This window comes from Cyprinus carpio, chromosome B7 (assembly GCF_018340385.1).
Source record: "Cyprinus carpio isolate SPL01 chromosome B7, ASM1834038v1, whole genome shotgun sequence".
NCBI lineage: Eukaryota > Metazoa > Chordata > Actinopteri > Cypriniformes > Cyprinidae > Cyprinus > Cyprinus carpio.
In genome coordinates, this window is record NC_056603.1 from 16,929,229 (window position 1) to 16,954,305 (window position 25,077).

Sequence of the window (25,077 nt, forward strand, 5' to 3'; positions counted from 1 at the left end):
ATCAGGCGCAAAGAGACAAGTTGTGTGTAGTGAGATTCTGAACCAGTGAGATTTCACTGTGGGTGGGGCTACCCAACACCACAGAAATAGAAACCATTATAAGGTTTGCACAGGTTAATGCAAAGCTAATCATCAATGAAATATTTATACTCTTAATAGTCTTTCCATATTCCTCAATATATGTTCTGTTTTTGTGTCCTACCCTTGCTGATGGCATAGTCCTGCATGTTTGTCCACAAGCTATGTGTGGGCTCTTTAGTTGATCCAAGGGACAAATCAACCAGCACACTCATGTCAGCATGCAACTGACAGTCAAATGGTCTTTGCTCCTCATTTCCACACAGAGCCACCTCCAGCAGAGAGCTAATACATACATCTGAAACAAATACGCCATTTCAGCTTTAACCAACACAAAACACTTTTTACTTCCATACATTTCATAACAAAATAGGACATTTATTAATAAAAGGAATTACAGTGCATGTGCATACCAAGCTGGGGTATATCAGTCTGCAAGCCGTTACTAAAAAGCGGTGTTTTGAGCCAATGGGTAGTGTGCTGTTCCTCTGGTGAGGTCGGGGCTCCCTGCAGCATTCCTCCGAGACAACGTCCCACCAGCAGCGCTACGGTACGCTCCAGATCCACCAGCCACACCCAGCACTGTGCCGGTCCTGACACACATACTGGATCAACCAGATCTGGAGTGCCTACAGAAAGAAGGATAAGGAAAAATAGTCTTAAGAAGTTAAGAAGTTTAACTGAATGAGAGAAGAGTGGTTCTTGAGTGTTGATTGGCTCTCAAACAGGGGGATGGGCAAATTCCCTTAGTGCACACAGGTTTGCATAAAATGAATTAAGTTATATATACACACACACACACACACACACACACACACAAACAAACATACACGTGTGAGTGTGTGTATTGTAATTTTAATAATTTAAACTTAAATGAGCTATTTATCATATGAATGTGAAAATCTGACCATGTAGTGGCCACTGCAGCTCCTGTTCCTCCAGAGGTGTGGCGGCAGGCAGAAGTCTGTTGAGACGGTCCAGAGGGGGAAGCAGGTCTAAGAGGTAACTGAGCAATGGCCGTGCCACCCAAACAGGCAACAACAGTAAGGACGTCACAATCTGACACAGCATACTGCCCGCTGCAGACATGTAGATCACATCTGCCACACACAAGCACAGGCAAAATTAGCAGGTCCATTGGCATTTAGATAATGAGTTTAGCTTAAAGGGGTCATATGATGCGATTTCAATTTTCCCTTTCTCTTTGGAGTGTTACAAGCTCTTGGTGCATAAAGAAGATCTGTAAAGTTGCAAAGACTAAAGTCTCAAATTCAAAGAGATATTCTTCATAAAAGTTAAGACTTGTCCACGTCCTCCTAAAATGGCTTGTTCTAACACGCCCCCACATCTCTACATCACTATATGGGAAGATTTGCATAATGCCACCCTAATGTTCACGCAAAGAAAGGTGGCGTACCTTTTATTCTCTCTGTTGCCACTGGCGCCATTTCATTGTGTTTCATTGTAAAAGTGAAACTACTTTGTTTGGCCTTGGTTTGAGCACGATATCAGCTTCGTCATGCCTAGTAGAGCTGATCCGTGCTGGTTGCTGAGGAAATACATCAACTTCCCGCTGTGGATTGCCGGATCGGCTTTCACCATGGTCCAGCCCGGGGTCGTCACATGTGGTTGCCGCAACCCCCTGGCCCCTCCTCGTTATAGCCGCTGGCTGCCGCTCACTCAAGCCGCAGGCAGTTCCTCACTCTTTGCAAGGACAGTCTGGCGCTTCTGACTCACAGTATGCAAGTAGGTTTACATATGTAAAGGATTTGTCACTGATGATTCAAACGCGAATTTTGAGCAGTGAAGAGCAGTACTTGTTGTTTGTTGTTTCTCCGATCACAAATGCAGACATGGTTATAGGCTTACGCGGCGTAATATGGAACGCAACGCGTAAAAAGACAGTTTAAGTCATTATAATAATTAATTACGCTGCCACTGGATGCAACAACTGCCTCTTTTGTAATTGGTTTTATTGGTTTTGTCCTGTCATGCCGGTGTTCTGACCAGGACACGCCATAAAAGTATATGTTGAGGAGCGTAACAATTCCATCAGACGCTTGAAACATTTGGCCAATCACAACACACTGGATAGCTGGCCAATCAGAGCACACCTCGCTTTTCAGACTGATGAGCTTTGTAAAAAACGATGCGTTTCAGAAGGTTGGGCATAGAAGAGAAACAATAATGTACATAATGTGGAAAATAATGTGTTTTTTGAATCTTAAACTGCATAAAAACATTTCATTATACCAAATACACAAAATAATGTTCTTTTTAGCAGCATCATATGACCCCTTTAAATGTGAGTGTACATTGATATACCTCGTAGCTTCTCACGCACGCTGCCATTTCCAGAGCTTTCTCTCAGAAGAGTTGCAGAGCGATTATAGATATCTGTGGCATGAGGCAATAATAACTGCAGGTGTTTGTGGAAGAGGGCCACACTACTGGAGCCCTGAAAAACACGATCAACATGTGGAAGGAAATCAGCCCACTCAGACCCAATAAACACATGATTTTTCCAAGAAGGAAATTTGTGTGTTGATATGTATATGTATTTGGTTGTGCATGTACCTCTGTAACACAATTGATATGGCAATAGGCCAGTAGCTGCTTCTGTAAAGAGCAGAGCAGTTCATGGAGGTGAGCTGGTTGGCTGCTATCAGACGAAGATGTTCCCTGCAAGATCTTATCACTGTTCTTCTCCAGCTCTCCAAAAGCTTGGTCCTGTGTAACACACATACACACAGGAAAACAGGTTGAGAAGACATTCAGAAGTGTATATCAGATGTAGCATTCATACTGTAAGTGTAATACACAGATTCTATATGGTACCCATATCCAATTTATCATCTCGAAACTGTTTACATTCCTTTAAGACAGTGTTTACATTTTTACCTGGCCAAGATGTACTAGGCTGAAAGAGCATTAGTGGAACCTCACCGAATATAACATATTTTGCATGCCCTTGCTCTCAAAAGTATCATAACGGATTGACATAAAACACAGCAAATTAAATAATTAACCGGAATACACACAGTATACATATACAATATATTTATGGAAAAATAATGTCAAAAACATGTGTTTCTTTAAAAAAAAAAAATTGTAGGTTGCATGCAGAAACAGGCAAGCGTATTGACTCAAAGACAAAGAATCAAAAAAGATTCAAAAACAACAGCCACTGGTATGAATCAATCTGATGATTTCTTTACTCTACGAACTGAATTGAATCCATGAAAGTGGTCACATTATAATTACTTTTAGTGATGACAGTCTCGAAGTGAAGCTAGCATTTTTTGCTGGCAACACGATAATTTAAAATAAGCATGTAAATCAAGATAAAGATAAAACAAAGCTGGCTGTCAGCCCAAACTCAAGATCTTTATCAGCAGAACTGACCGTATAAAAGCCCAGGTTCCTGAGTAGAGTTTTCATGAGGATCTCTGCCAAGTGTGTGTCAGGATGTGCATCAGTATGAGTGCCAGGCACATGCGTAGAGTCCGAGGGTAGAGTGGGAGGCTCAGAGGCATCTGGAGGACAGCTGTACCCCAGCAGAGATGCCACATGGGTGTGATCCTGCAGACTAGTGAGGATTATGTCCAGCTGCATCCTCTGTGACAGAAGAAACACACATATGACTGACAGATGCTTTTGTAAGTTAACTTAAAATTGTCTATTCTTTACAAGCAGGCACAAACTCGTACCTGTCCTTTGGAGAGGCTCTCCCAGCGGTCTGGTCCTTGAGGAAGGAGCGAGTGCAATAGCTCCATTCTCTCTCTCAGAGGAGGTAGCAGCATCGTCGCTCCCACGGACAGTGTCTCGATGACAGCCTACAAAATACAAACATCAATCAGAGAAAAATACAGGCCACAGTAAACCATCACAGCAACAAATATGTGGAAAAACACAAGCAAACACAGACCTCCTGGATTTCATCCGGCACTGATGCATCCATCAGTCTGAAAAGCAGATTGCGAAGTGGCCGCGCTTGCCGTCCCAAGATACTGGTGGCCACGCCACCCGCCAGCGCTAGAGCCAGGTGATTGGACAAGAGCCGTAGACATAGTTTCAGGAAGTTATGATGCTCCCTGTTGGCCCAAAAACAAAAAAATTTTACTCCCTCCATGGTGCAAGAATACACACACTTAATATTTAATAACCTTTAGGATGGGTTAGAAAATCAATTGAAACTTGATCTCAAATAAACAACATTAGCAACAGCTTTAATTCTTCAGTGACATTTAATGCACTTAAAAAACAAGGCAGGCTTCACTCGTCTATAGACCTTAGTCAGGTTAGACAACATTTTGAATCTTACACAGATGAAAATGAGGCTATGAAGGAGATATTTACTGCAATTACAATGGCACAGACTGTATAAAGATCCTAGATCAAGTGAATTTCACAGCTCTCAACTTTCAAAACGGTTTTATAGAGTTTTGTCAACTTTTTTTTTAATTTTTCAGAAACCCAACAGTACAATCCATTCAATGCACCATACTTCTATTTCTCACAGCCTCATTTTCTTTTCTGACAAAAATTAAATATGGTGCTATCCTGACTAAAGTCAATGGTGGTGGCAGAAAACATACTTGGAAGATGGGAAAGGCAGCGGTGGGATCTCGTTGTTGATACCGTCACAGTATCGTTCCAGAAATGAGCGCAGGTGAGAGAAAGTGCTTTCTTCTAGGTCCACACAGTATGGCCTATGCCAGGCCACCACCTGCCTGTATACATGCACATAAGTTTAATAGCTTAGATATGGAAATGTCGAAAAATTCATTATAAGAAAGAAGAAAAAAACAGAACAAGAAAAAAAAAAAAAAAACTTCTTGCCATAGGAATCAACAAACTTAACGGCACAGATGCATATTAAATATATTGTGTATTAATTTGTAACGTAAAGATCACAAAAGGGTTCGACAGACTTGCTAACCTGTCTCTTGGGAGGGCAGTCCATGCCAGGCTGTGGGAGGTGCCAGCAGAGATCTGCTGAATGGCCACTCCATCTAAACCAATCACCTTCTTGGGTTTGGTGATTGGGCCAGTGGAATTCCCTTGACCGCACTGGCCCATGGAGTTATTCCCCCAGGCATACACTTCATTGTCTGGAACAAAAACATCCACACGGAAAAAATGAAAGGAAAGCGCAACTATTCATCATTACTGCATATCATTTTACAAGTCACATTTCAGTTTTATGCATTTTGAAAAGCAGATGTGTGAGACTAGCATGACCATTTCGCAATGCACGTGAACAGCACATGTTTAGTTTAAGTACACAGCGTCAAATTGTCTGTGACATCATGTGTGAGGCCCCCTTGCTTCACCTTATCTGAGTCTGACTCCGCACATACCCTTCTGCTACTAATCTGACCCCCTTCTCTCTCGCTCTCTCCACTATCACAAACTACAGTTCACACAACCCTTACAGTACAGCCCCAAGAAGACTCACAAAACCAACAGCACCTAATCACCAGACATTGTTTACTAAGTTTACAACATAATTTTATAATGATTTATGCAATACACTGAAAGTGAAAATATTAAAGTGAGAATCACAAAACTAATTGCATAGACCTAAGTCAGGTTAGATGCCATACTGAATATAACACAGATGACAATAAAGTTGTGAGGGAGAGACTTAGTCTTTAAAATGGCATGCACTGTCCAAAGGTCCTAGATCATGTAATTTTCACAACTTTTAAAAACTTTTTGTATATTTTTTTCTTTTTTATTGTTTTTTATTTTGGCAGTTTTGCAATTGGTATGCTGTTAAACAATAGCATAATCTATTGAAAGCACTGTACTTCCATCCCTTACAGCCTCATTTTCATTTCAGTTTCATGTTGTTGCACTACCAACCTCTTAAACATACCAGATAAGCCTTAGATTTGTGTCCTCAATTCAGTGGTTTGCAGTGATCCCTTACCATGTGATAATGCAAGGCAGTGGCTGTCTCCTATGGAGACGTCTACCACTCTGGTTGTGGCAAGTTCCTCGATCAGTTTTGGCCTTAACGCAGTGGCCTCCGATGAACCACAGCCAAGACAAGCACCACAGCCCCAAGCGTAAACCTGCACAAGGAATACATAGATAACAGTGTGTTTATAATGAATATACACACCACACTGAGACATTAGAATCAACATGAACTCACAACTGCCCTTATTTTTGTAATCTATCATCAAAACATAATAAATAGTGGCTTAGCAATGTCTCATACCTGGCCAGTAGAGGTGAGGGCAAGAGATGACTGGCTGCCAGCACAAACTTTGCGTATGAACATTCCCTGGAGCGCCTCCACCACTTTGGGTTTATATACACGATTAGTATCACCGTGACCCAGTTTCCCTGCAGATAAACAACAATGAAGGTGCAATAGTCTTCCATTAATCTTTATCATCACATATACACAGCAACTTCACAAACAATAATAGTTAAAATTGTAATTAATAAATAAATTATAATTACTAGATGTGTACAAAGTATAGAAGATAACTCAAGCACATCTATATGCAGCAGCTGGCAAAGTGTATAGTGCATGCTTGACACCACGAATACAGTAGGACCCTTTTGAATGTCTCTTCAGAAGAACAATGATGCAGGTTAACTTAACTCACCATTGTCTCCACCTCCAAAGGACCAGACCGTACGTCCATCTTTAGACAGCGCAATGGTGTGGGAGCTTCCACAGGACACCTCTCCCACATTACTGATGTCTTTCACTAGCGTAGGAATGTTCCTACTGTTACTGTCGCCATGACCTACAAGTGTAGACAAACAAAATCAATGATACACAAATACAAATGTTAACACAAAATGAAGCAAGATAAAATTATGTGCATTATGCATTATGTGCATTAGTTAACAAATATATGCTTTTTTATCACCTCAACTCTGAAAAGTTTTAGCATGTTGATAGATATGAGAATAGCTATATTTCCATCCAAAGATGTGAAATTAACTTATGCGCAAAACTGGAATATCGCATAAAACATTTGCGAATAAAGTACCGTTTCCATCCAACGAATCAAAGAGAACAAAGTCATCACTTCTTGATAAACTGCCACTAAATATCTCTAAGAAAACTAGGAGAAGCCACTGAGCAAAATAATTTTCATATGTAATAAATTACTTGCACTTCAGAGAGAGCAGACGTAACAATAAATTCGGTCATTGCTTTTAGAGGTGCATGCCTGCTGTTTGGGAACGCAGTCATGGAAAGCAGTAATTATACAGAAATACTTTTGACGATAGACTGCTCAGGCATTTCAGAACGCAGAAAAATTATATTAATCCTTTTAATCCCTAATATTAATTATTTTTTAATGAATGCGTGCAATAAATATAATATATAGACAATTATATACCTAATCTACCAAAGACCCTCTCCCCAGGTGTAGAGCTCTCCATCCTCACTGACTGCAGCACTGTGTCTATACCCTGCTGAAACACAAACCACCACCTACAAGCAAACACACAAGCAGCAGAAGACATTAATCATTTAAAAACACAGGTACATCCTGAGAGTTCTAAAAGATTAAGTGATGCATAACTACTGCATGAATTTAGTACCTTTCCTTGTAGAGGGCCTTGTATTAGTTTGGGGTATTTCTGGGTAGAGCTGTTGCCATGACCCAGTTTGCCATAGTCTCCATCACCCCAGCTGAACACTTCTCCCTCGCTAGTGAAGGCTAATGTGTGCCCGTCTGAGCCTTTGGATGATGAAACTTTCTTATTGGCACGGTGAGGTTCAAAGGTCAGCTTCTTAAGAGTGGACTGGTTGTTTGAGTCACCCAGTCCCAGGCGCCCATAGCTGCCCTTCCCACACGCTCGGACTGAACCATCAGAGGAGATGACAAATGTGCAGTACTGGCCAGCTTCAATCTGAAGACACGAGATGTGGTCAGCAAGCATTCACTGTGAGCATAAAGGAGGATACTAACACTGACACTGTATGAATAATTAATATGAAATTGCTTTCTACCGTTTGTGCATCACTGAAGCTGGGAGCGAGTTTGGGCTGGAGGATTTTCTCTTGAGTGCCCTCTACAAGCTGGTGGCTGCTGTTGCTGCCCCACACATAGACCTCACAGGTCTCAGATACCATGGCTGCCTCACCTGCCTGGATACTGTCTGGACTCGCACAAGTTCTTGAGTAGTCTGAAGCCATGCGACACACCTATCAGGAAATCGGTTTAAAATAAAGTCAAAGTGTCAAACACATGGCCCAATTCTTGCCCACGGGATGATTTGAGAAAGAAAAAAAATGATTCTAATGCAAAAAATTGGTATGATACATATTTCTTATTTTCTATTTTAGATACAGCAGGACTGATTTGTTTTGCAGCGTGTTATAGCATGCATCTTATAGCAGCTTCTCTTCTAATTTTGGCAGTTAAAACTGGATTTACTGGATGACAAGCGTCGGAGGACGCTCACAGCACTAATGAAACCAAGAACAAGTACAAGGAAAATATACACTGCAAGCAAATCTCTTAACTGTTTCAAGTCTGTACTGCTACGCATTCATACATTATGACTGAAATAGTGAAAAAGAATGAGTTTGACTGAAAAGCAGGTCTATAATCAAAGTGGTATTTCGTGGCAAATTGCCTATTACATCTAAAGTGCTCCTTCCAAGAACAAAACATTTAATAACATTTAAATAGTTCTGTTTTCTTAACCCAATGAAGCCTACTGTATCATATTTGATACATACTATTCTTAGGCCTCAATCAATATGATAAAAACCCTTTTGTCAGTCTACTACATGCCTTTTATCTGACTAATAGTTTATACTTTTTTTTTTTTTTTTTTAGCAAGTTTAAGGTCTTTTAGTGTCATTCTAAAAATGTCCCCCTTCAGGTCATGGTACATGTCTTTTTAATGTAAAATCTTTACAAATTTTTATGAGATAAAGAATAAAATTTATATTGTTAGTACTATTTGAATATGAATAGTTACTGGACTGAAAAAACTTAAGTTAAAGAATCTATACCAAACAAAATCATTTTATCATTTTAAAATCTATGAAACATAAGGCTTTTTATGTGGAATGTATATCTGTACAACTCTCAATCACCAACAATTTATTGCTCAGTTTGGGCCTCTGAATAAAAGTCTTAGCTCCATATTCTCATATCTCACACTATAAGAGACACAAAAGCCTGATTTATCAGATATGATACTCAAAAAACATGTGCAATTGTTTTTAGATTTAAAAAAAATATTTTATCTAAAGGTTTAATGACTCAATTTCTAATAAATAAATACATTTTCTGGAAAATATTTATCATATCAGATTGTAACAAATGTCTGGTTATACACAGTATCAAAGTACCACATTAGGTGATTCATCATTAGGTGATTCATCATTAGGTGATTCATGTGCACAATGACATGGCCCTCTCTTATCCATACAACAAGTTTACATTAATATATTTATATTTGCATTTTACCTCCTCAAACAGGCAAAGTGCAGCCTCGTATAGGGAACAGAGACCGTCATGTGTGCGGGTCGGCTCTCTCCATTGGCTACGATCAGCAGACGAACCCTACAACACCAGACATTCAGTCATTTAAAACATCCAACACTATGTAAAACAAATTACAAGTGTTGTAGTGAGCATGCACCAGTGAACGGCTCATCTGCATCAGAATGTTCATGAAGCAGTCGTATCCCATCAGCCCCTCCTGGCTCTGCTCCAGGTTGCTGACACCGGCCGATGCAGCCAGGGCCATCTCAACCCACTCCAGCAGGTAGCGCAGGGACCCTCGTTGCGCTGCCAATCCCAGCAGCAGCTCACACGCCAGCCTCCTCCCCACCACATCGGCCCCTGAGTTGCGCATGGTGACTCCTTTCAGGAAAGTGGTGACCTGGGCCAGGCAGTCCAAACCCATCGGGGGAATCTTGCTTTCATTGGCCAAGGAGAGCGGCGGAAGGGAGCCCACCACTTCGATGGCTGTGGTGATGACATCGTTACAGAGGTTGACCCCTGGACCGGCCGGAGGAAGCGTCCAGCTCTGCCTGAGCAAAGCAAAAAGCAAACTAAGACCCGTTCGCACGCCCATCTCAATGAGGGCGTCTGTACTAGAGCGCGGCCGCTCGCTAACTGCTTGCAAGTCCGCAGAACCCAGAGTGTTTTCGGTCGAGTGCTGCTGCTGTTTGATCTTGCCCTTGTCATGGTATTTGTTGGAAAGTGCATAAAAAACCCGCTGCAGCACAAGCAGACGCTTGCGTAGGGCAGTGGCGAAGGGCGAATCTGAGCACACCGTCTTGGCCAGAGAAAGCTGACTGGCCAGCAGCGCATCAAGATAATGCTCCTGTTCGTCGCTGGACAGACACTCTCGCTCAAAGTCCGGCAGCTGAGGGCCCTTCAGACATAGCACCTGCTGAGGGAGAAGAACCACCTCCTTATTGGCCAGCAGCTTGCCATACAGCAGAGCGACGCCTTCACGGGTGGAGATGGACTCGCTGTCCTCAGCGATCCAGGAGCTGTTGAGGTGCTCCAACCATTTTAGTTTTACTGGTGGTATCATCGCAGCCATGGTGCCACCTTACAACCTCACCATCACATCTGAGAGATAAAGAGGTACAGTGAATCTAGGGATGCAGCTACATTAATACTTGATAAAGATGGGTCAATTATGTTAATAAATGGTCAATATAAAAACATTCTATACTACTTGTAGAGACAAATGTAATTTAAAAACTAAAAAAAATAATAATAGGGAGAATTGGCACGCACAAATAAATAATTATTTTGATATTAATCTATATTATTATATGATATTCTTGACAGGAAATTATTACACTACTGTTCAAAGGTTTGGGGTCAGTATTTTTTTTTAAGAACTCAATATTTTTATTCAGCAAGGATGCATTAGATTGATTAAAAAAATAACAAAAGACATATATAATGTTACAAAATATTTTATTTCAATTAAAAATTGTAATAATATTTTATTCACAATATGACTTTTTATTGTTTTTTGAATAGCAGGGTACATAAAATATGGATTGATACAGATAGATTTAATAATCCAAATCTCCATTATCAGTCGATAACCAGTATGGCTCTAATAGATCATGCAACCCAAAGTGAATCAATTTAAACATAAACTGTCTCAGACGCATTAGCAGAGAAACCACTTTTCTTCACTAAGCATTCTGATGTACCCATGACCAGAAATTAAAAACTCAAGGTGATGATGAAATATGCATTCATCCTAAAACGAGTTTGATTCTGAGAAATTAGTTTCAGAACTGACCTATCTAGAAAGATCATCAAGTGCAGATGAGGCCGTGATGACACACTTGACATCTTGCCAATCCACTTATCAAAACCTGGAATCCGTACAGAATAATGACAGCCTTTGGGTACTCAGCCCGAGCACGCATGCATAAATGTAGGTCTTGAGTCATCCCATTGATTATTAACTTATTTATCTAGTACGCTAACTTTTACAAGCAGGCCAGCGTTAGACTTTTGTGGGTATGATTTTCATCTTCTTAAACTATTGTCTGTTGAATCTTATCATAAACCTGTGCAAAAGAAATAGACATATCTAATCTAATGCAATGCATGGTTTACGCCTGATAAAATACACCATTTCAGCTTTTAACACCTTAATCTTGTTCAAATCATTTCATAAGCCTATGATAACATGTAATAAATCTTCTAATACTAAAGAACATGTTGCCAGTAGCTAAAATATTACTTAAACGAGACAGACAGTATATGGGCAGTGTACAGTATAGACAGAATTTTGATTAATGTAAAGGAAACTGACTGTATATTCCAATCTGAACTACACATCAGTTTATCAGAATGAATAACAACAGACTATCAAATTATTACAGCATGTTATATTACATAATCCAACTTATAAAGTTACAGGTTGTCAGCTAATACATTGTTACAGCAGCAAATTATGCTATTTAACCCATTCCTCTACTCTAGACATGATCATATCTTGCTAACAAGCACAGCTGTTTAGGCTGCAATGATGAACGGTGTTGGTTATTATGACAATCTTGCGGTTTGCTTATTCATTAAACTGGCTAACCCATCGAATCACACTGCTCGCATAAACAGCGTTACTTAAAACACGTTCCCCAGAAATATCCGACTGCCCAGATCTTTATACGAGACCTGCAGCATATTAGTTAAAGATATTTAAAAGAAATGTCTTGCGGCGTTCACGTCTGCAAGTGAGGCGGAACTTACAGGCGTTAGCTTGTTAGCATAGCTAACAGAACGGTATACGCCAGCAAGCTAAGCTAATGCACTACACTGAAATTATTCACTAACTTTACGCCTTATGTTGTGTGCCTAGACTGAATCATCACATTAAAAGAGCCTCAGGTAAAGTACTTAACTGTCTTGGGAGTGCATGACTATATAGCACGGGTAGCTTGTCGCATTAGCCCGGCTGTGGGGCTGCTTGTCTATGGTTGCCAGGCTATGATCAACTCCCCTCCGCCACTCACTTTACATGAGTCAGCTCAGCTACTGTTATTTCACATTAAAATCATGCACACAAACATGCATGCATGCATTTGACACACAGGCTGTTGCAATCACTGAAATGCAAGTTCAGAAGACTACACACATAAGGTCCCGTTTGAAATGTCTGGAACCTGTCGACTGCTATGGCAATAAAGAACTGAAAAGATGAGGCTGGAGCTTACCATAAACTGCCAAAGGCCTATTCAGTGCATGAACGAAAGTGGCTTTCATGGTGATTAATGGTCCCTCGGCACCAGCATGTGACAGTGCATGACAGAAAAGGCTCGTAATCGCTGGGTTGAGGATCTGGCAAGGCTGAATAACTGAGAGTTGGGAGTGAGGAGAGCAGTGCTGCTCAATCCCTAACGACTCAGCTGCTTTTTAAAATAAGCAGCAGGCTCAATTGTTCAGTCCCTCCCTATCATTCATTACCCACTGCACAGAACAACAGCGCTCACAGACCTGAGCGACTATATGCAGCCATATATTTATAGAATATCCTGTAATATGACTAGTTCGTTATTTGAAATGATTTGACGTAGATTCAATAGTATTCTCTTTTTTCCTCACACACACAAACACAACCAATGCAATATTCCCACTTTTATAATGTATTTATTAGTATATAGGCCTACTATTGTATATTATTTATATACCATTATTGTATTTATTAGTATTTTGATTAAGGTTTTTCAGTATATATTTTCAGTTTATGTTTTGTCATTTTTATTGTTTTTTTTTCTTCTTCTTCTTTTTTAATATTTTAGTATTTAAGTTTAGTTTTAGTATTTTTTTTTTTACTTGATTAGTAACTTGATTTGGTTTCCGAAAGCAAAATTACCATAGCTCAAGCTCAGTCACTGTGCTGGGAAACTAACCTGGTCCGGAGCAGGCTAACTGAGCTCCTCTAACACTGACCAATATGAATGCATTGATATCACCACTGCAATGACTTTCTCACATACAATTAACTGTCTTTAGTCAAGTCAAGTCAAGTCTGCTGTATTGTCAATTCTTCCACATGTACAGTACAGTCTTTATTATTAGTCCAAAAATAAAAGCATACAGAAAATCCAACTTAAATAATCAAATATATAAAAATATAGGCTACAACCAACTGTATTTAATGTATTGTGCCCAAAATGTAATGACCTTTTTTAAGATAAATAACAACTTTTTAACATGGTTAACTAGCGCATTCAGTTGATCAGCAGCTTCTAGCCATGCAGCCTTTCTCTTGGGTATGACAACTGTACCTTTTATGGTTATTAAAACATTAATACATTAAAATTCAAAATTGCTCTTTAAAGTAATAAATACACTAAATTAAAAGTTAAAATCAATGAATTACAAATGAAAATAAATAATAGAAATCAGACTACATTTTAACTGATAAGAAGAATACACATTTAACTCATTGAGCTAGTAATTAGGACTGTATTAGTCGGCTTAAATTTACAGTTACTGCTATTATTAAAATACTCTGATATGTAGGATTAAAATTCTTCATGTGTCACATTTAATGTCCAACAACAAATATTTTAGCAGAATGTATATTTTACTCAGAATTATTGTGCTGTTATATTTAGCACACATTCACGCAGCCGGGCTTGTTCACGCATCCAGCCTCGCCCACTCCTGACAGTAAAATGGATATATTTTCATAACTTTCTAACATTTACATGTGAAAAATATACCTGTGACGTGTCAGTTATGCCCTAAGGAAAACACAACCCAATTGCATTAAACAGCACAAATATTAGCTGTTTGCCATAGTGGATCGATTTGATCCATGATCGACCTTAAGGGCTGCTTAAAGGGATCATCAGATTCCCATTTTCCACAAGCTGATATGATTCTTTAGGGTCTTAATGAAAAGTCTGTAAAATAGATTGGTTAAAATTTTTCAATGGTAGTGTAAAACAACACTCTTTTTACCCTGTCAAAAACAGCTCTTTTCAGAGCAAGCCGTTTTGTAGCATTTTCCTTTAAATGCAAATGAGCTTTGCTGACCCCGCCCCTCTCTTCCAAGCCGCTCTCTGAGTAGTCTCAGTCCCAGAGGTCACGCACACAGACCATTGGCTAAATGTCTGATGCATATGGGACACAAAGGCCCTGTTCCAAGTGGAACACTTCATATGCACTTTCGGTCTTGCAGACTTACAATGGGCGCTGCGTGTGCGTGTCTGTTATGTCCACGAGACCGTAGGGTGTCCCATTCATCATTTTAAATTTCACAAGGGTGCTCGCAAACATCCCCTCTGCGGCCATTATGCACCCTCGATCCGCACTTCTGCTGAGCCCACACTGGGGCGAGCTCCGCAGCAGACTTCTACCCGACAGTCAAAGCAGCATTACGCCACGAAAGTTCGGAGTCAGAGGAAGACCGCAAGGGTTTAGGGTGCGATTTGGGACAGGGCCAAAAATGGAAACGCTTCAGTAGTGTCGAAGTCATCATCGGATTGGTTGAATTCTACAGGACTTCCGGGAGACGTGTGTGTCGCATTCTTAAACGTTCCGCCTGGAAACAAAGATGCCGTGGCACCAAACCCCCTCACGAAAGAAGAAAGCCATAGTGTTTACAACTGTGATGACAAGTGCTTATCAGGATCAACTAAACACTTTCAAAAGTATGTGAAATATTTAAAGTTCTCAGCATAGAATCTTTAAAATACTTCCGAGAGTTTTACGCACCGTTGTGTTAAGGCTGATTAATACTTCTGCGTCGTACCTACGCCGTAGCCTTTACGCAGTAGGCTATGCGTCGGTTTTCATTTATATTTCTGCGTCGTTGTCCGCGTCGACATGCAGTACACATGCAGACCGCTAGTCTGCAGTGTCCACGGGCATGTTGATGGTGTAACCTGCAGTACCACGACAAAAGCCTGTCCTGAAGGGAGGGGCCTGTCTGTGTGAAGTCACAAAGACAGGCATCTGAGACCAGCTTAATTTGAGATAATATATCATGACATTCTTTGTGCACTGTTAAATGTTTAATAAACATTCTAAAAAACAATTTCCTTTTCATTTAACACATCACTATAATCCTAAAAAATATAATTAAATAAGCAATTACGTTTTAATTTTAAGTGGGAGAACTTGTCAACTACAGAGTGAATAAAACAAAAATAATTGTTTAAAGAAGGCCAACTTAATCTGTCCTGCACACATACAGATAAACATTGTCCAGAACTATCTCAGCACATACAGCAGCACACGTTCATGCATGCCGTGTCTAATAAAATATGGGATAATGTGGTTGTGAGACCAAAGAAAGCCATCAAAATAAGATGATTAAGCTTAATCAATAAGAATGAATTATTGTGAGGCTTAAATTGACAGAAGAGTCCATGATTAGCACATGCACACAGGCTGCTCAAGACCTGAAAGTTGTTTCCTAAATTGCAGTAAAACATTGGATCATCCCTGACCTGTCCAACCTTTATAAGGGACAGTAGCCAAACACCAAAGAGTCAGTGCCCTCAGCGTTACCCAACAACAGTGTACTTATGGACTACATGCCTGTGGGTCCAAGTGTAAATAAGAGGTGAACGCTGCCCCCTGTAGGACTAAAAGAATAATGCAAAAACACGTTTTTTTCTAGACTGATTTCTCGTATGCTATATTGAAGCAGAAACCGAGCCTTGTCACAGTAGAATGCCTTGTGTAGAAATCTGGGGACACTGTACTTTTTTTACAATTTTTTTTTTTTTTTACTTTGTAAACGCATTCCCTTGGAGCTGAAAAATGACAAACTTGCCTCCTAGGGTTCTGCCTTTTCTGCTAAAACCACACACAAATCATCAGTAAGAGGGTTAACAGCTGCAGCACATGAATGAAAAGCTCTGTGTTGCTCAGGAGAGAAAAACAAGTCAAATCAGCATGATAGTGTCGCTTAAGGATCCTGGTCAGTGGTTTGGCTTTACAGATGAACTTGTATGACCTGGTTTTGTGTCCTTTTTCTGTGAGAACATGTGATAATGACAGATACACTGGGGCAAAACCCACATAAAATGTTGCAAAAACACTTTATGTCAAGAGACAGATAATAAGGAAACACTATGTGTAGCCAACAACAAAGAATGAATGCAATGTAAGATGAATAGACTAAAATGACAATGCATATAAAATACCTTAAGAGATACAACAATTATCAGAAGTAATGATAAAGCTTAAATGCATTACTCACCAGTAATATGCAGAATCTAGCACATAGTTATGGAATAACCTCCTTTAAGAGTTCACAGCTTCTCCAACCATTCACTGAGAACCAAAAACCCTTTCCAGCAGTTCCAGTAGTGTAGTCAATTGTTTAAAAGAGTCTACACTTTGATAGGTCCATGAGTACGCTGGAAGGGGCATCATCCTACTAAGCATAGCAACTTATGGCATGCAGACATAACAATCAGCCCTTCTGTACTTATTAAATACGACATATACTCAAACACACATTCCAAATAAACACACATTGCTCTAAAGCACTACAGCAATGGGAAAAAAAAGAATAAAAAATGAATCTGAAACTGTGGCATATTTAATAAATAAACAGTGTTTAATCAAATAAGCTTGGTTCACTTGCCATTTCGACTTAATCTGATCTGGTACACAAATAACCAAAGGTGGACAACATGTTCTGTGTAAACACTACCTGAACAAATTAGAGCTGTTCACATAACATCAATAAAGGAAGCATCATGACTTTAAATATACCTAATATATAATAATAAATCAAAGCATAACATCTTGTTTTGTGATTTTACAACTCAAAATGATCAGATCTGTTTTATATTGATAGACCAAAGAGAAAAGGACCAAACAGAAGAAAAAAGAAACTTTGTAGCACCATTAAATTTTTTTCTTTACCTAACAGCAGTAATCTTGAAGTATATATATATATATATATATATATATATATATATATATATATATATATATATATATATATATATATATATATATAATATATATATATATATACAGTATATATACAGTACAGGTCAAAAGTGTTGGAAACATTACTATTTTTAATGTTTTTGAAAGAAGTCTCTTCTGCTCATCAAGCCTGCATTTATTTGATCAAAAATACAGAAAAAACAGTAATATTGTGAAATATTATTACAACTTAAATTAATAGTTTTCTATTTGAATATACTTTAAAAAAAATAATTTATTCCTGTGATGCAAAGCTGAATTTTCAGCATCATTACTCCAGCCTTCAGTGTCACATGTAACATCCAGTCTATCACATGATCATTTAGAAATCATTCTAATATTCTGATTTATTATGAGTGTTGGAAACAGTTCTGCTGTCTAATATATTTGATGAATAAAAGGTTAAAAAGAACTGCATTTATTCAAAATAAAATAAAAAAATTCTGATAATATATATTCTAATAATATATTTTCTTTACTATCACTTTTTATCAATTTAACACATCCTTGCTGAATAAAAGTATTGATTTTATTTTTAAAAACAAAAAAGAAATAAAAATTACTGACCCCAAATTACTGACCAGTAGTGTATATTGTTATTACAAAATATTTATATTTTAAAAACATAGCTTCTCTTTTTTTTGTTGTTGTTTTTTTACTTTTTATTCATCAAAGTATCCTAAAAAAAGTATCACATGTTCTGAAAAAATATTAAGCAGCAGAAGTTTGATAATTTATTAAAGTTTTTTCATATTAGAATGATTTCTAAAGGATCATGTGATAATGATCCTAAAAATTCAGCTTTGCATCACAGAAATAAATGATACTTTAAAGTATAATACATTTAAAAACAATTATTTTAAATTGTAATAATATATCACAATATTACATTTTTTTCTGTATTTTTGATCAAATAAATGCAGGCTTGATGAGCAGAAGAAACTTCTTTCAAAAACATTAAAAATAGTAATGTTTCCAAACTTTTGACCTGTACTGTATATATATATATATTGGGTCAATCTGTCCAATGGAGGTTGCTTGACCAATTTTAATTTTCCTAATTTTTTTTACCTCTGTTTACTGGTATTGCAAAACTTGGTTAACTACAGTGTTGGGTCTTTGTGTCAAGGGTCACAACAAATTAAACAAACGTTTATGGAAACCTCAAAACTTCATTAACTTGGCTCAGGATAGTCCTATAGCTCCTTGGAATAAAAAAATTACATCCAGTGCACATTTTAAAATAAAAACAAGAGGTAATCACGCCAAAAAAAAAAAAAAAATGGGAAAATTAAATTGGTCAAGCAATCAACTTTACACCTGAGATGGATTGACCCTATTAACATATAAAAAATGTGAACTAATTTAACCTGCTAACCATACATAATAAACTCATAAACAATTGTGTTACATATTTTTCATGTATATTCTCTCTGACTGACCATACCTGCTTTTACAGTATTCACGTCTATATTCCTCAGCGTAGTCTCTTCAGCACATTTATCTGGCCTGTGTTTATATATTGATGTGTGATCAGTGGGAGGGGGTTTATTAATGTGTCATCTCTGCTGGTCCAGATTGCTGCCCGTCAGCAGGTCTCCTCCACAGGATCTATTCAGCAACTCTTTCAGTGCTTCATTGACATCTATATTAAACACGCTGCTAAAGCTACAGTTTGGGAAGGTGACCTGAAAAGAACCCATCTCTTCCTGTACCCACTGCAGCTCAGCACACAGCTCCTTTTGCAAGGCCTCATAACGAGTCTGCCTCTCCTTATATCGCTCGCTCACTCGGCTAACGCTGGCATCCACACTCCTCATGTCTTCGTGAACACCCCTCCTCTGGGCCTCGACTTTACGAAACTCATAACGGAGCTGGGACAACTCATGTCTGATGCTTTCGCTTTCTTCTTTGTACCACATCTCCTTCTCATTGTAGATGGACACTAGTGCATCAATGTCTTCTTGCAGGGAGTCGTGGGCCGACGCCAGCTGGCAGAAAGTGCCCTCCATGCCCGACACATCCTCCTCCACCTGTGCGAAGCGTTCAAAGTTGATGTAGGTGTTGTTAGGAGGCATACTGGAGTGGGACTTGATGGTGTACTCTTTGAGACGCTTCGTCTTCAGCTGCCTACGCTCTCTCTTCCTCTCTGGTGCTTTGCTGCGTTCCTCTTTATGCTCGTTAGACTGCCAACAGACAATGGGGTTAAGACTGAGAGTCATATTTAAGGACAGAGTGAGAGAAAGTGAAAAAATGAATGCCTATAAATGTCTTTCAGGCACACAATCACAAGCTCATAACATACCTTAATCCAGGGGTGGTTCAATGCATCTTGAATTGTGAGCCTCTTTCTGAAACACATGATTGAGATGGTAATTTATGCCATATTACTTGCAACAAGCACCATATTCGGTTTTGTCACAAACACAAAGCTCACACTCAAACACAAATGGCCTTAGCTGACCTCAGCCCTCTGCACTTACTTGGTGTCTTTTTCCAGTAGTTGTCGTATAAAATTCTTGGCAAGCTCACTGGTGTGGCCGAAGAATTCATCATCAAACTCATAGTTCATGGCTGAGATGTTTCCCAGGGTGTCTTGCTTCGTTTCTCCTAGGAAAGGAGATGCCCCACTCAACCTACATTTAGAAAGCGTATTAGCAACATATTAGACGTATTAGAACTATAATCTCATATGCATTTATAGACTTAAAAAAATTACATTTTTGCGTACTTACAGAATATATGTTATAACACCAACACTCCTATAAAAGTAAAGCATTAAATTGAATTATTAACCATTTAAAAAAAAGCTCAAATGATTGAGATATTTACATTTCAATTAACATTAAAAAAATGATCCTTACCACATATCTGCTTCCAGTCCCAGTGGCTCATAATTCACAATCTCTGGAGCTGAAAACCGTAAAAACAATATGAAGTGCAAAATAATAATTCTCAGAAGAGGAATAAATCGTATAAGAATAATTCACCCAAAAAATAAAAATTTGTGGAAAACATATACTCACCCTCAGACCATCCAAAATTAGTTTGTTTTTGCATTAGAATAGATTTTGTGAAATTTAGCTTTACATCAATGGGTGCCGTCAGAATGAGCACTCAAACTGCAGTTAAAAACTTCACAATACTCCACAAGTAACCAACACGACTCCAGTCAATCAATCAACAAAAAGCAAAAGCTGCGTGTTTTGAAAGAAATGAATCCATCATTAATGTGTTTTCAACTTTAAACAAGGCCTATATCCATAATATTGAGTACCCCATCTGAATCAGGAGAGAAATATGCACTGTTTATAAGCAAAAATAGTCTAAAATAGTTCTAAACTAATATGTTGGTGGATTTTGATGCGAGAGGACAACAGGAGGTGGACTTTTTCACTGAAGGAAGCGTTATTATGGATTAGAAGTGATGGTTTTAAGTTAAAATGTCTTAATGGATTTGTTTCTTACAAACACAAACTTTCCCTCACTTCACAAGACGTTAACTGATGGATTGGAGTCGCATTGATTTCTTGTGGGTTATTGTGATGGTCTTATTTAAACTCTGATATTGATGGCACCCATTCACTGCAGAGGATTCATTGGTGAGCAAATGATGTAATTCTAAATTTCTCCAAATCTGTTCCAAAGAAGCAACAAACTCATCTTCATCTTGGATGGTCTGATGGTGAATAAATATTCTGCAAATTTTCATGTGAACTTTTAAAGTGTGTTAGGGGTCATTCACACAGAACACATTTTTGCATTCCATTGCACTGCTTTGTGTTATTTTTCTATGTAAACATGCTAGATGAGCATGTTTGAATGTTGCGCTCATGAGGTCTTGCATTGTTCGCAGCGTCTTACGCATTACACGGCAAATGTGGGACTCAAGGGCATTTTAAGAAACACGTTCTGTGTAAATGGCTCCTTAGTGTGTATGTTAAAGGCTGCAGGCTTTAGGGTTTAAACAGAACATGTATCATACCAACAAACTCTGGTGTTCCAAAGATGTTTTTAAACTCAACGCCTTCAGCAATCTTGTGGGCCAAGCCAAAATCAATCAGTTTGATTCGGGGAAGAGGGGCATTCTTATCCAGAAGCATGATGTTTTCAGGCTGCAAACCGGAAAATAAATTACACACACAGGAGCACACCCACACTCATACACACAGAAAGACGCACTGTTCTTCTGACAGAGCGTTCTGCAACACTCCACATCTGTCTGCACAAATGTGTTTTATTGTAATGTTCTGGGGCAGTGTGATGAGACCAGTGGGTGTACTGTACCTTCAGGTCAAAATGAGCAATATTCCTTGTGTGCAAATAGTGCACGCCCTCTAGAATCTGTTTAATAAACTGTGTGGCTTCCTCCTCACTTAGAGACTCTTTCGCTGCCAAAAAGTCAAAAAGCTCTCCTCCAGACACCCTACAAATATACATAATCTCCTCTCAGTAACAATATGGGGGTGAAAAATTTGATAAAATTCGCACATAAAATATGATCCAAGCCCAAACTTGGTGTAATAACGAAATCATTTATATAAGCATCAGAACAAGCTCTACTCACAGCTCCAAAATCAACACAACGTCTGTCTTGTTCTCAAACACATCATGCAACATGACGATATTGGGATGGTGTATCTGCTGTAGGATGTTGACCTCTCGCTCAATCTCTTCTCGGAGCACACCTCGCCGGCTAGCAATACTCTGACGCTTCTTTATGAACTTGGCTGCAAAATCCCGGCCTGAACTCTTTTCACGACACTGCTTAACAATTGCAAACTGCCCACTGAAAAACACATGAACAGTTATAAAACACACACTGACACAAGCAACACACCATAATGCATCCTTTAAGTGTTTATACTCTATATAGACACTTAAAGGCCAATGTATATAATATGTTGTATTTTATTTTATATTTTTCATTTGTACACTGCAGATTGTTGTTATATTCAGTTCATATTAGAGACCCAATAAAAAAAATGTAATTAAAAGATTTCATACTGTGTATGCAGTTTCAGCAATCTCTGATCCTCATTAGAATTGTGCTGGGATAAAAGTTTTGGAGTCAGGCGAATGACCCTGTGCCCCTCTATATAGCAACTATATGAATGCAGCTGTGTAATGTGTATCATATATATTGCAGCAATCAGCAAGTATATGATAAACCAACAAGTAAACAGCTATTTTTTTTTATACCTGCCAAGTTCCTCTCCAATCACATAGTAATTCTCGACCTGCTGCTGCTTGAACACAGCCATTGTGATCTTATTTAAGGAAAAAAAAAAAAAAAAAAAAGATTACTCATAAAAAACAGTATACACACAAAAATGTACAGGCCTAATTGTTTTATTCAATCTCTATGTATAAATAAACTAAGTAAAATCTCAACTTAATGCATATACAGTACAATAAAGTTAAGTATTATATGGTTTGTTGTGACCAGGGCTGGATTATTTGGGCCAGACGGCCCACCACCATTTCTATATATATATATATATATATATATATATATATATATATATATATATATATATATATATATATATATATATATAGGGGTTAATTTGGAATTTGATATATGGGGGAGCTCTATGGTTTGGGGCTTTTATAGCCTATATATGTAGTGGTGTACAGTACAATGAATATACACAGTACACACACACATATTCCATAAACAAAAACTTTTATTTTGGATGTGTTTAATCGTTTGACACCACTAATACGTATAACCTCATTAATACTTCATCTTTCATTTAAAATTCTTACATTTAATCTATAAATTCAATTATAATAATGGGATTATTGTTATCTCTACATTATCAAATTAAATCATTTACACTGAAAAAATACAATTGCACTGAATGATGTTATGAGATTGTTTTAAATATTTTTTGGAATATACAAACAAGAACTGATGGTGCAAATTATACTTTTAAAACTAAATTAAAAAGCCAGAAGGTGCCAGTAGTGAGCGTTTAATGAGTGAGTCAATGAGTTGTTCATTCAAGCGATTCGTTCAAATGGCTGATTCATCAGATGTTTATGCATGGGCTATTGAAACTTTGAATCAACCGATTCGTTCAGAACATGGAATCATTCAGCAATGAATCGGCTGGTTGCTGTGAGATGCGCTGTGGTTTGACCTAAAATGTGACCTAATATTATTACTTGCTTATTGAACTGTTTATTGAACTATTTAACAGTCGTAATGGTGAAAACGTTGTGTGATGTTGCCTTACTAACTGTATTTTAAATATAAAAACTTTTCATTTGGAGTTTTGACCTCAGCATGCTTACTTGTTTGACGTTAATGAAGGGTTAATGTCGAGCCCCAGAGTCAGTGTGCAGGGACTCAAACCCCGGACGGCCCCGGTCCAATATAAACCCTGTATACACTATACCAGTCAAAGGTTTTTGAACAGTAAGATTTTTCATGTTTAAATGTTTCAAACCAATGGGCCACTGGCTGCTCGCTGTCCCTTCGTAATGGTCCTCGGCAAAAAAAAAAAAAAAAAAAAACATCTTCTGTCGGCCCCTTAGGTGCGTCGTCCCACCGGGGAATGTATGCCCGATTACCAATCCAGCCCTGGTTGTGACCTAAATATTTCATTCATGATGGTGGGGCAAATTTAGATCTTACTTAACGTAAGTGTGCAAGAAAAGGATGAGGTCTCACCTATATTTAGCCTAAATTTATCCAAGGAAAACTGGTGTCTGGAATATAGAAAAAATGGAAAACTCACAAAATGCACAATGGAAAAAGTCTATTTTGACAGGTATTTTCTAACTGACGAGATATGCTTCCCATGTTGTAACGCTTCTAATGTGCATTCGATGCTTCCCTCAAAAAAGAAACACTTTTTACCAGACAAACACGACCATTTTAACTACTGTTCATCCTGGAGGTAGGCGTGATCTCCAGAAAGACGGTGTAATTGCACTCCGTTTGTTTGTTTTTAATTTTCGAAATCGTAGACGTAAAAGTAAACGCAATAAAAATCAGCAAATGCATTTATTTCCACAGCGGTAACATATAAGGACTAATCTAAAGAGTTCGTGCAGTTGCATGTCTAATGTATTTATTAAAAGTAAGTAAAATAACAAGAAATGTACCTACCTGTAATCACCAACAAATATGATACGCTTCTGAATCCTATCATGCGCTCACGCGACTTTCTTCGCAGACCATTGGAAAAAAGAGCACGCGTCTCAGCTGCAGCAGCGTGTCGTGTTTCTAAAAGTGGACACGCCACCTGTTGAACTCATGCCTGAGCATTAGAACGACAACAGACTGACAGGCTTGTCCCTTGACTAAAAAATAACACAACATAAGGGATGTTTGTGAATTATATCCAGGTTGGACGGTCGTCGCTGTCTGTGGGTCACAGAATGATAAATGTCGCCCGTTGTCTCACTCTTCTATTCTGTTTACTGCTGACATGTGCTAAAGCTTATCATTTTTAACATGTGACAAACAGTTGCATGTAGTTTTTGTAATACACGAGCATGCCAAGGGTTTTTAGTATTTATTTATTAT

General features: G+C 38.4%; 2 protein-coding genes across 3 annotated transcripts in view; both read right to left on the reverse strand.

Moving 5' to 3' along the window:
- Positions 1-13,053, reverse strand: part of LOC109092670 (probable E3 ubiquitin-protein ligase HERC1) — a 45,289-nt gene extending 32,236 nt beyond the window's left edge. Inside the window, 20 exon segments of the mRNA XM_042727577.1 lie at positions 203-376; positions 492-707; positions 987-1,178; positions 2,404-2,536; positions 2,656-2,808; positions 3,484-3,696; positions 3,789-3,914; positions 4,007-4,172; positions 4,677-4,811; positions 5,021-5,192; positions 6,017-6,161; positions 6,311-6,438; positions 6,708-6,851; positions 7,458-7,471; positions 7,473-7,552; positions 7,663-7,974; positions 8,075-8,269; positions 9,549-9,644; positions 9,724-10,667; positions 12,785-13,053. Coding sequence (XP_042583511.1) covers positions 203-376; positions 492-707; positions 987-1,178; positions 2,404-2,536; positions 2,656-2,808; positions 3,484-3,696; positions 3,789-3,914; positions 4,007-4,172; positions 4,677-4,811; positions 5,021-5,192; positions 6,017-6,161; positions 6,311-6,438; positions 6,708-6,851; positions 7,458-7,471; positions 7,473-7,552; positions 7,663-7,974; positions 8,075-8,269; positions 9,549-9,644; positions 9,724-10,638 — 3,709 coding nt within the window. The 5' untranslated portion in view covers positions 10,639-10,667; positions 12,785-13,053.
- A 5,464-nt stretch (positions 13,054-18,517) lies between these two features.
- LOC109088874 (death-associated protein kinase 3-like) lies at positions 18,518-24,987 on the reverse strand. Of its 2 annotated transcripts, XM_042727578.1 has the most exons (11): positions 24,658-24,987; positions 24,217-24,254; positions 22,737-22,804; positions 22,102-22,323; positions 21,822-21,960; positions 21,520-21,649; positions 20,399-20,447; positions 20,270-20,296; positions 20,018-20,170; positions 19,840-19,885; positions 18,518-19,720 (listed from the first exon to the last, which is right to left on the reverse strand). In XM_042727578.1, exons 3-11 carry the CDS (start codon positions 22,796-22,798, stop codon positions 19,094-19,096), a joined length of 1,455 nt encoding a protein of 484 aa, XP_042583512.1. In that variant the 5' UTR covers positions 22,799-22,804; positions 24,217-24,254; positions 24,658-24,987; the 3' UTR covers positions 18,518-19,093. The 2 variants fall into 2 exon arrangements, with proteins under 2 accessions (XP_042583512.1, XP_042583514.1); XM_042727580.1 differs by lacking the exon at positions 24,217-24,254.
- Positions 24,988-25,077: the final 90 nt, after the last annotated feature.

Excerpts from the sequence above, each read along its gene's own strand:
- LOC109088874 (XM_042727580.1), bottom strand. The coding sequence starts at position 22,798 with ATGGCTGTGTTCAAGCAGCAGCAGGTCGAGAATTACTATGTGATTGGA. Across the intron at positions 21,961-22,101 it reads GTTGTGTTGATTTTGGAGCT|GGTGTCTGGAGGAGAGCTTT; the intron begins GTGAGTAGAGCT and ends GTATATTTGTAG. Across the intron at positions 20,448-21,519 it reads TGGAACACCAGAGTTTGTTG|CTCCAGAGATTGTGAATTAT; the intron begins GTATGATACATG and ends TACGGTTTTCAG.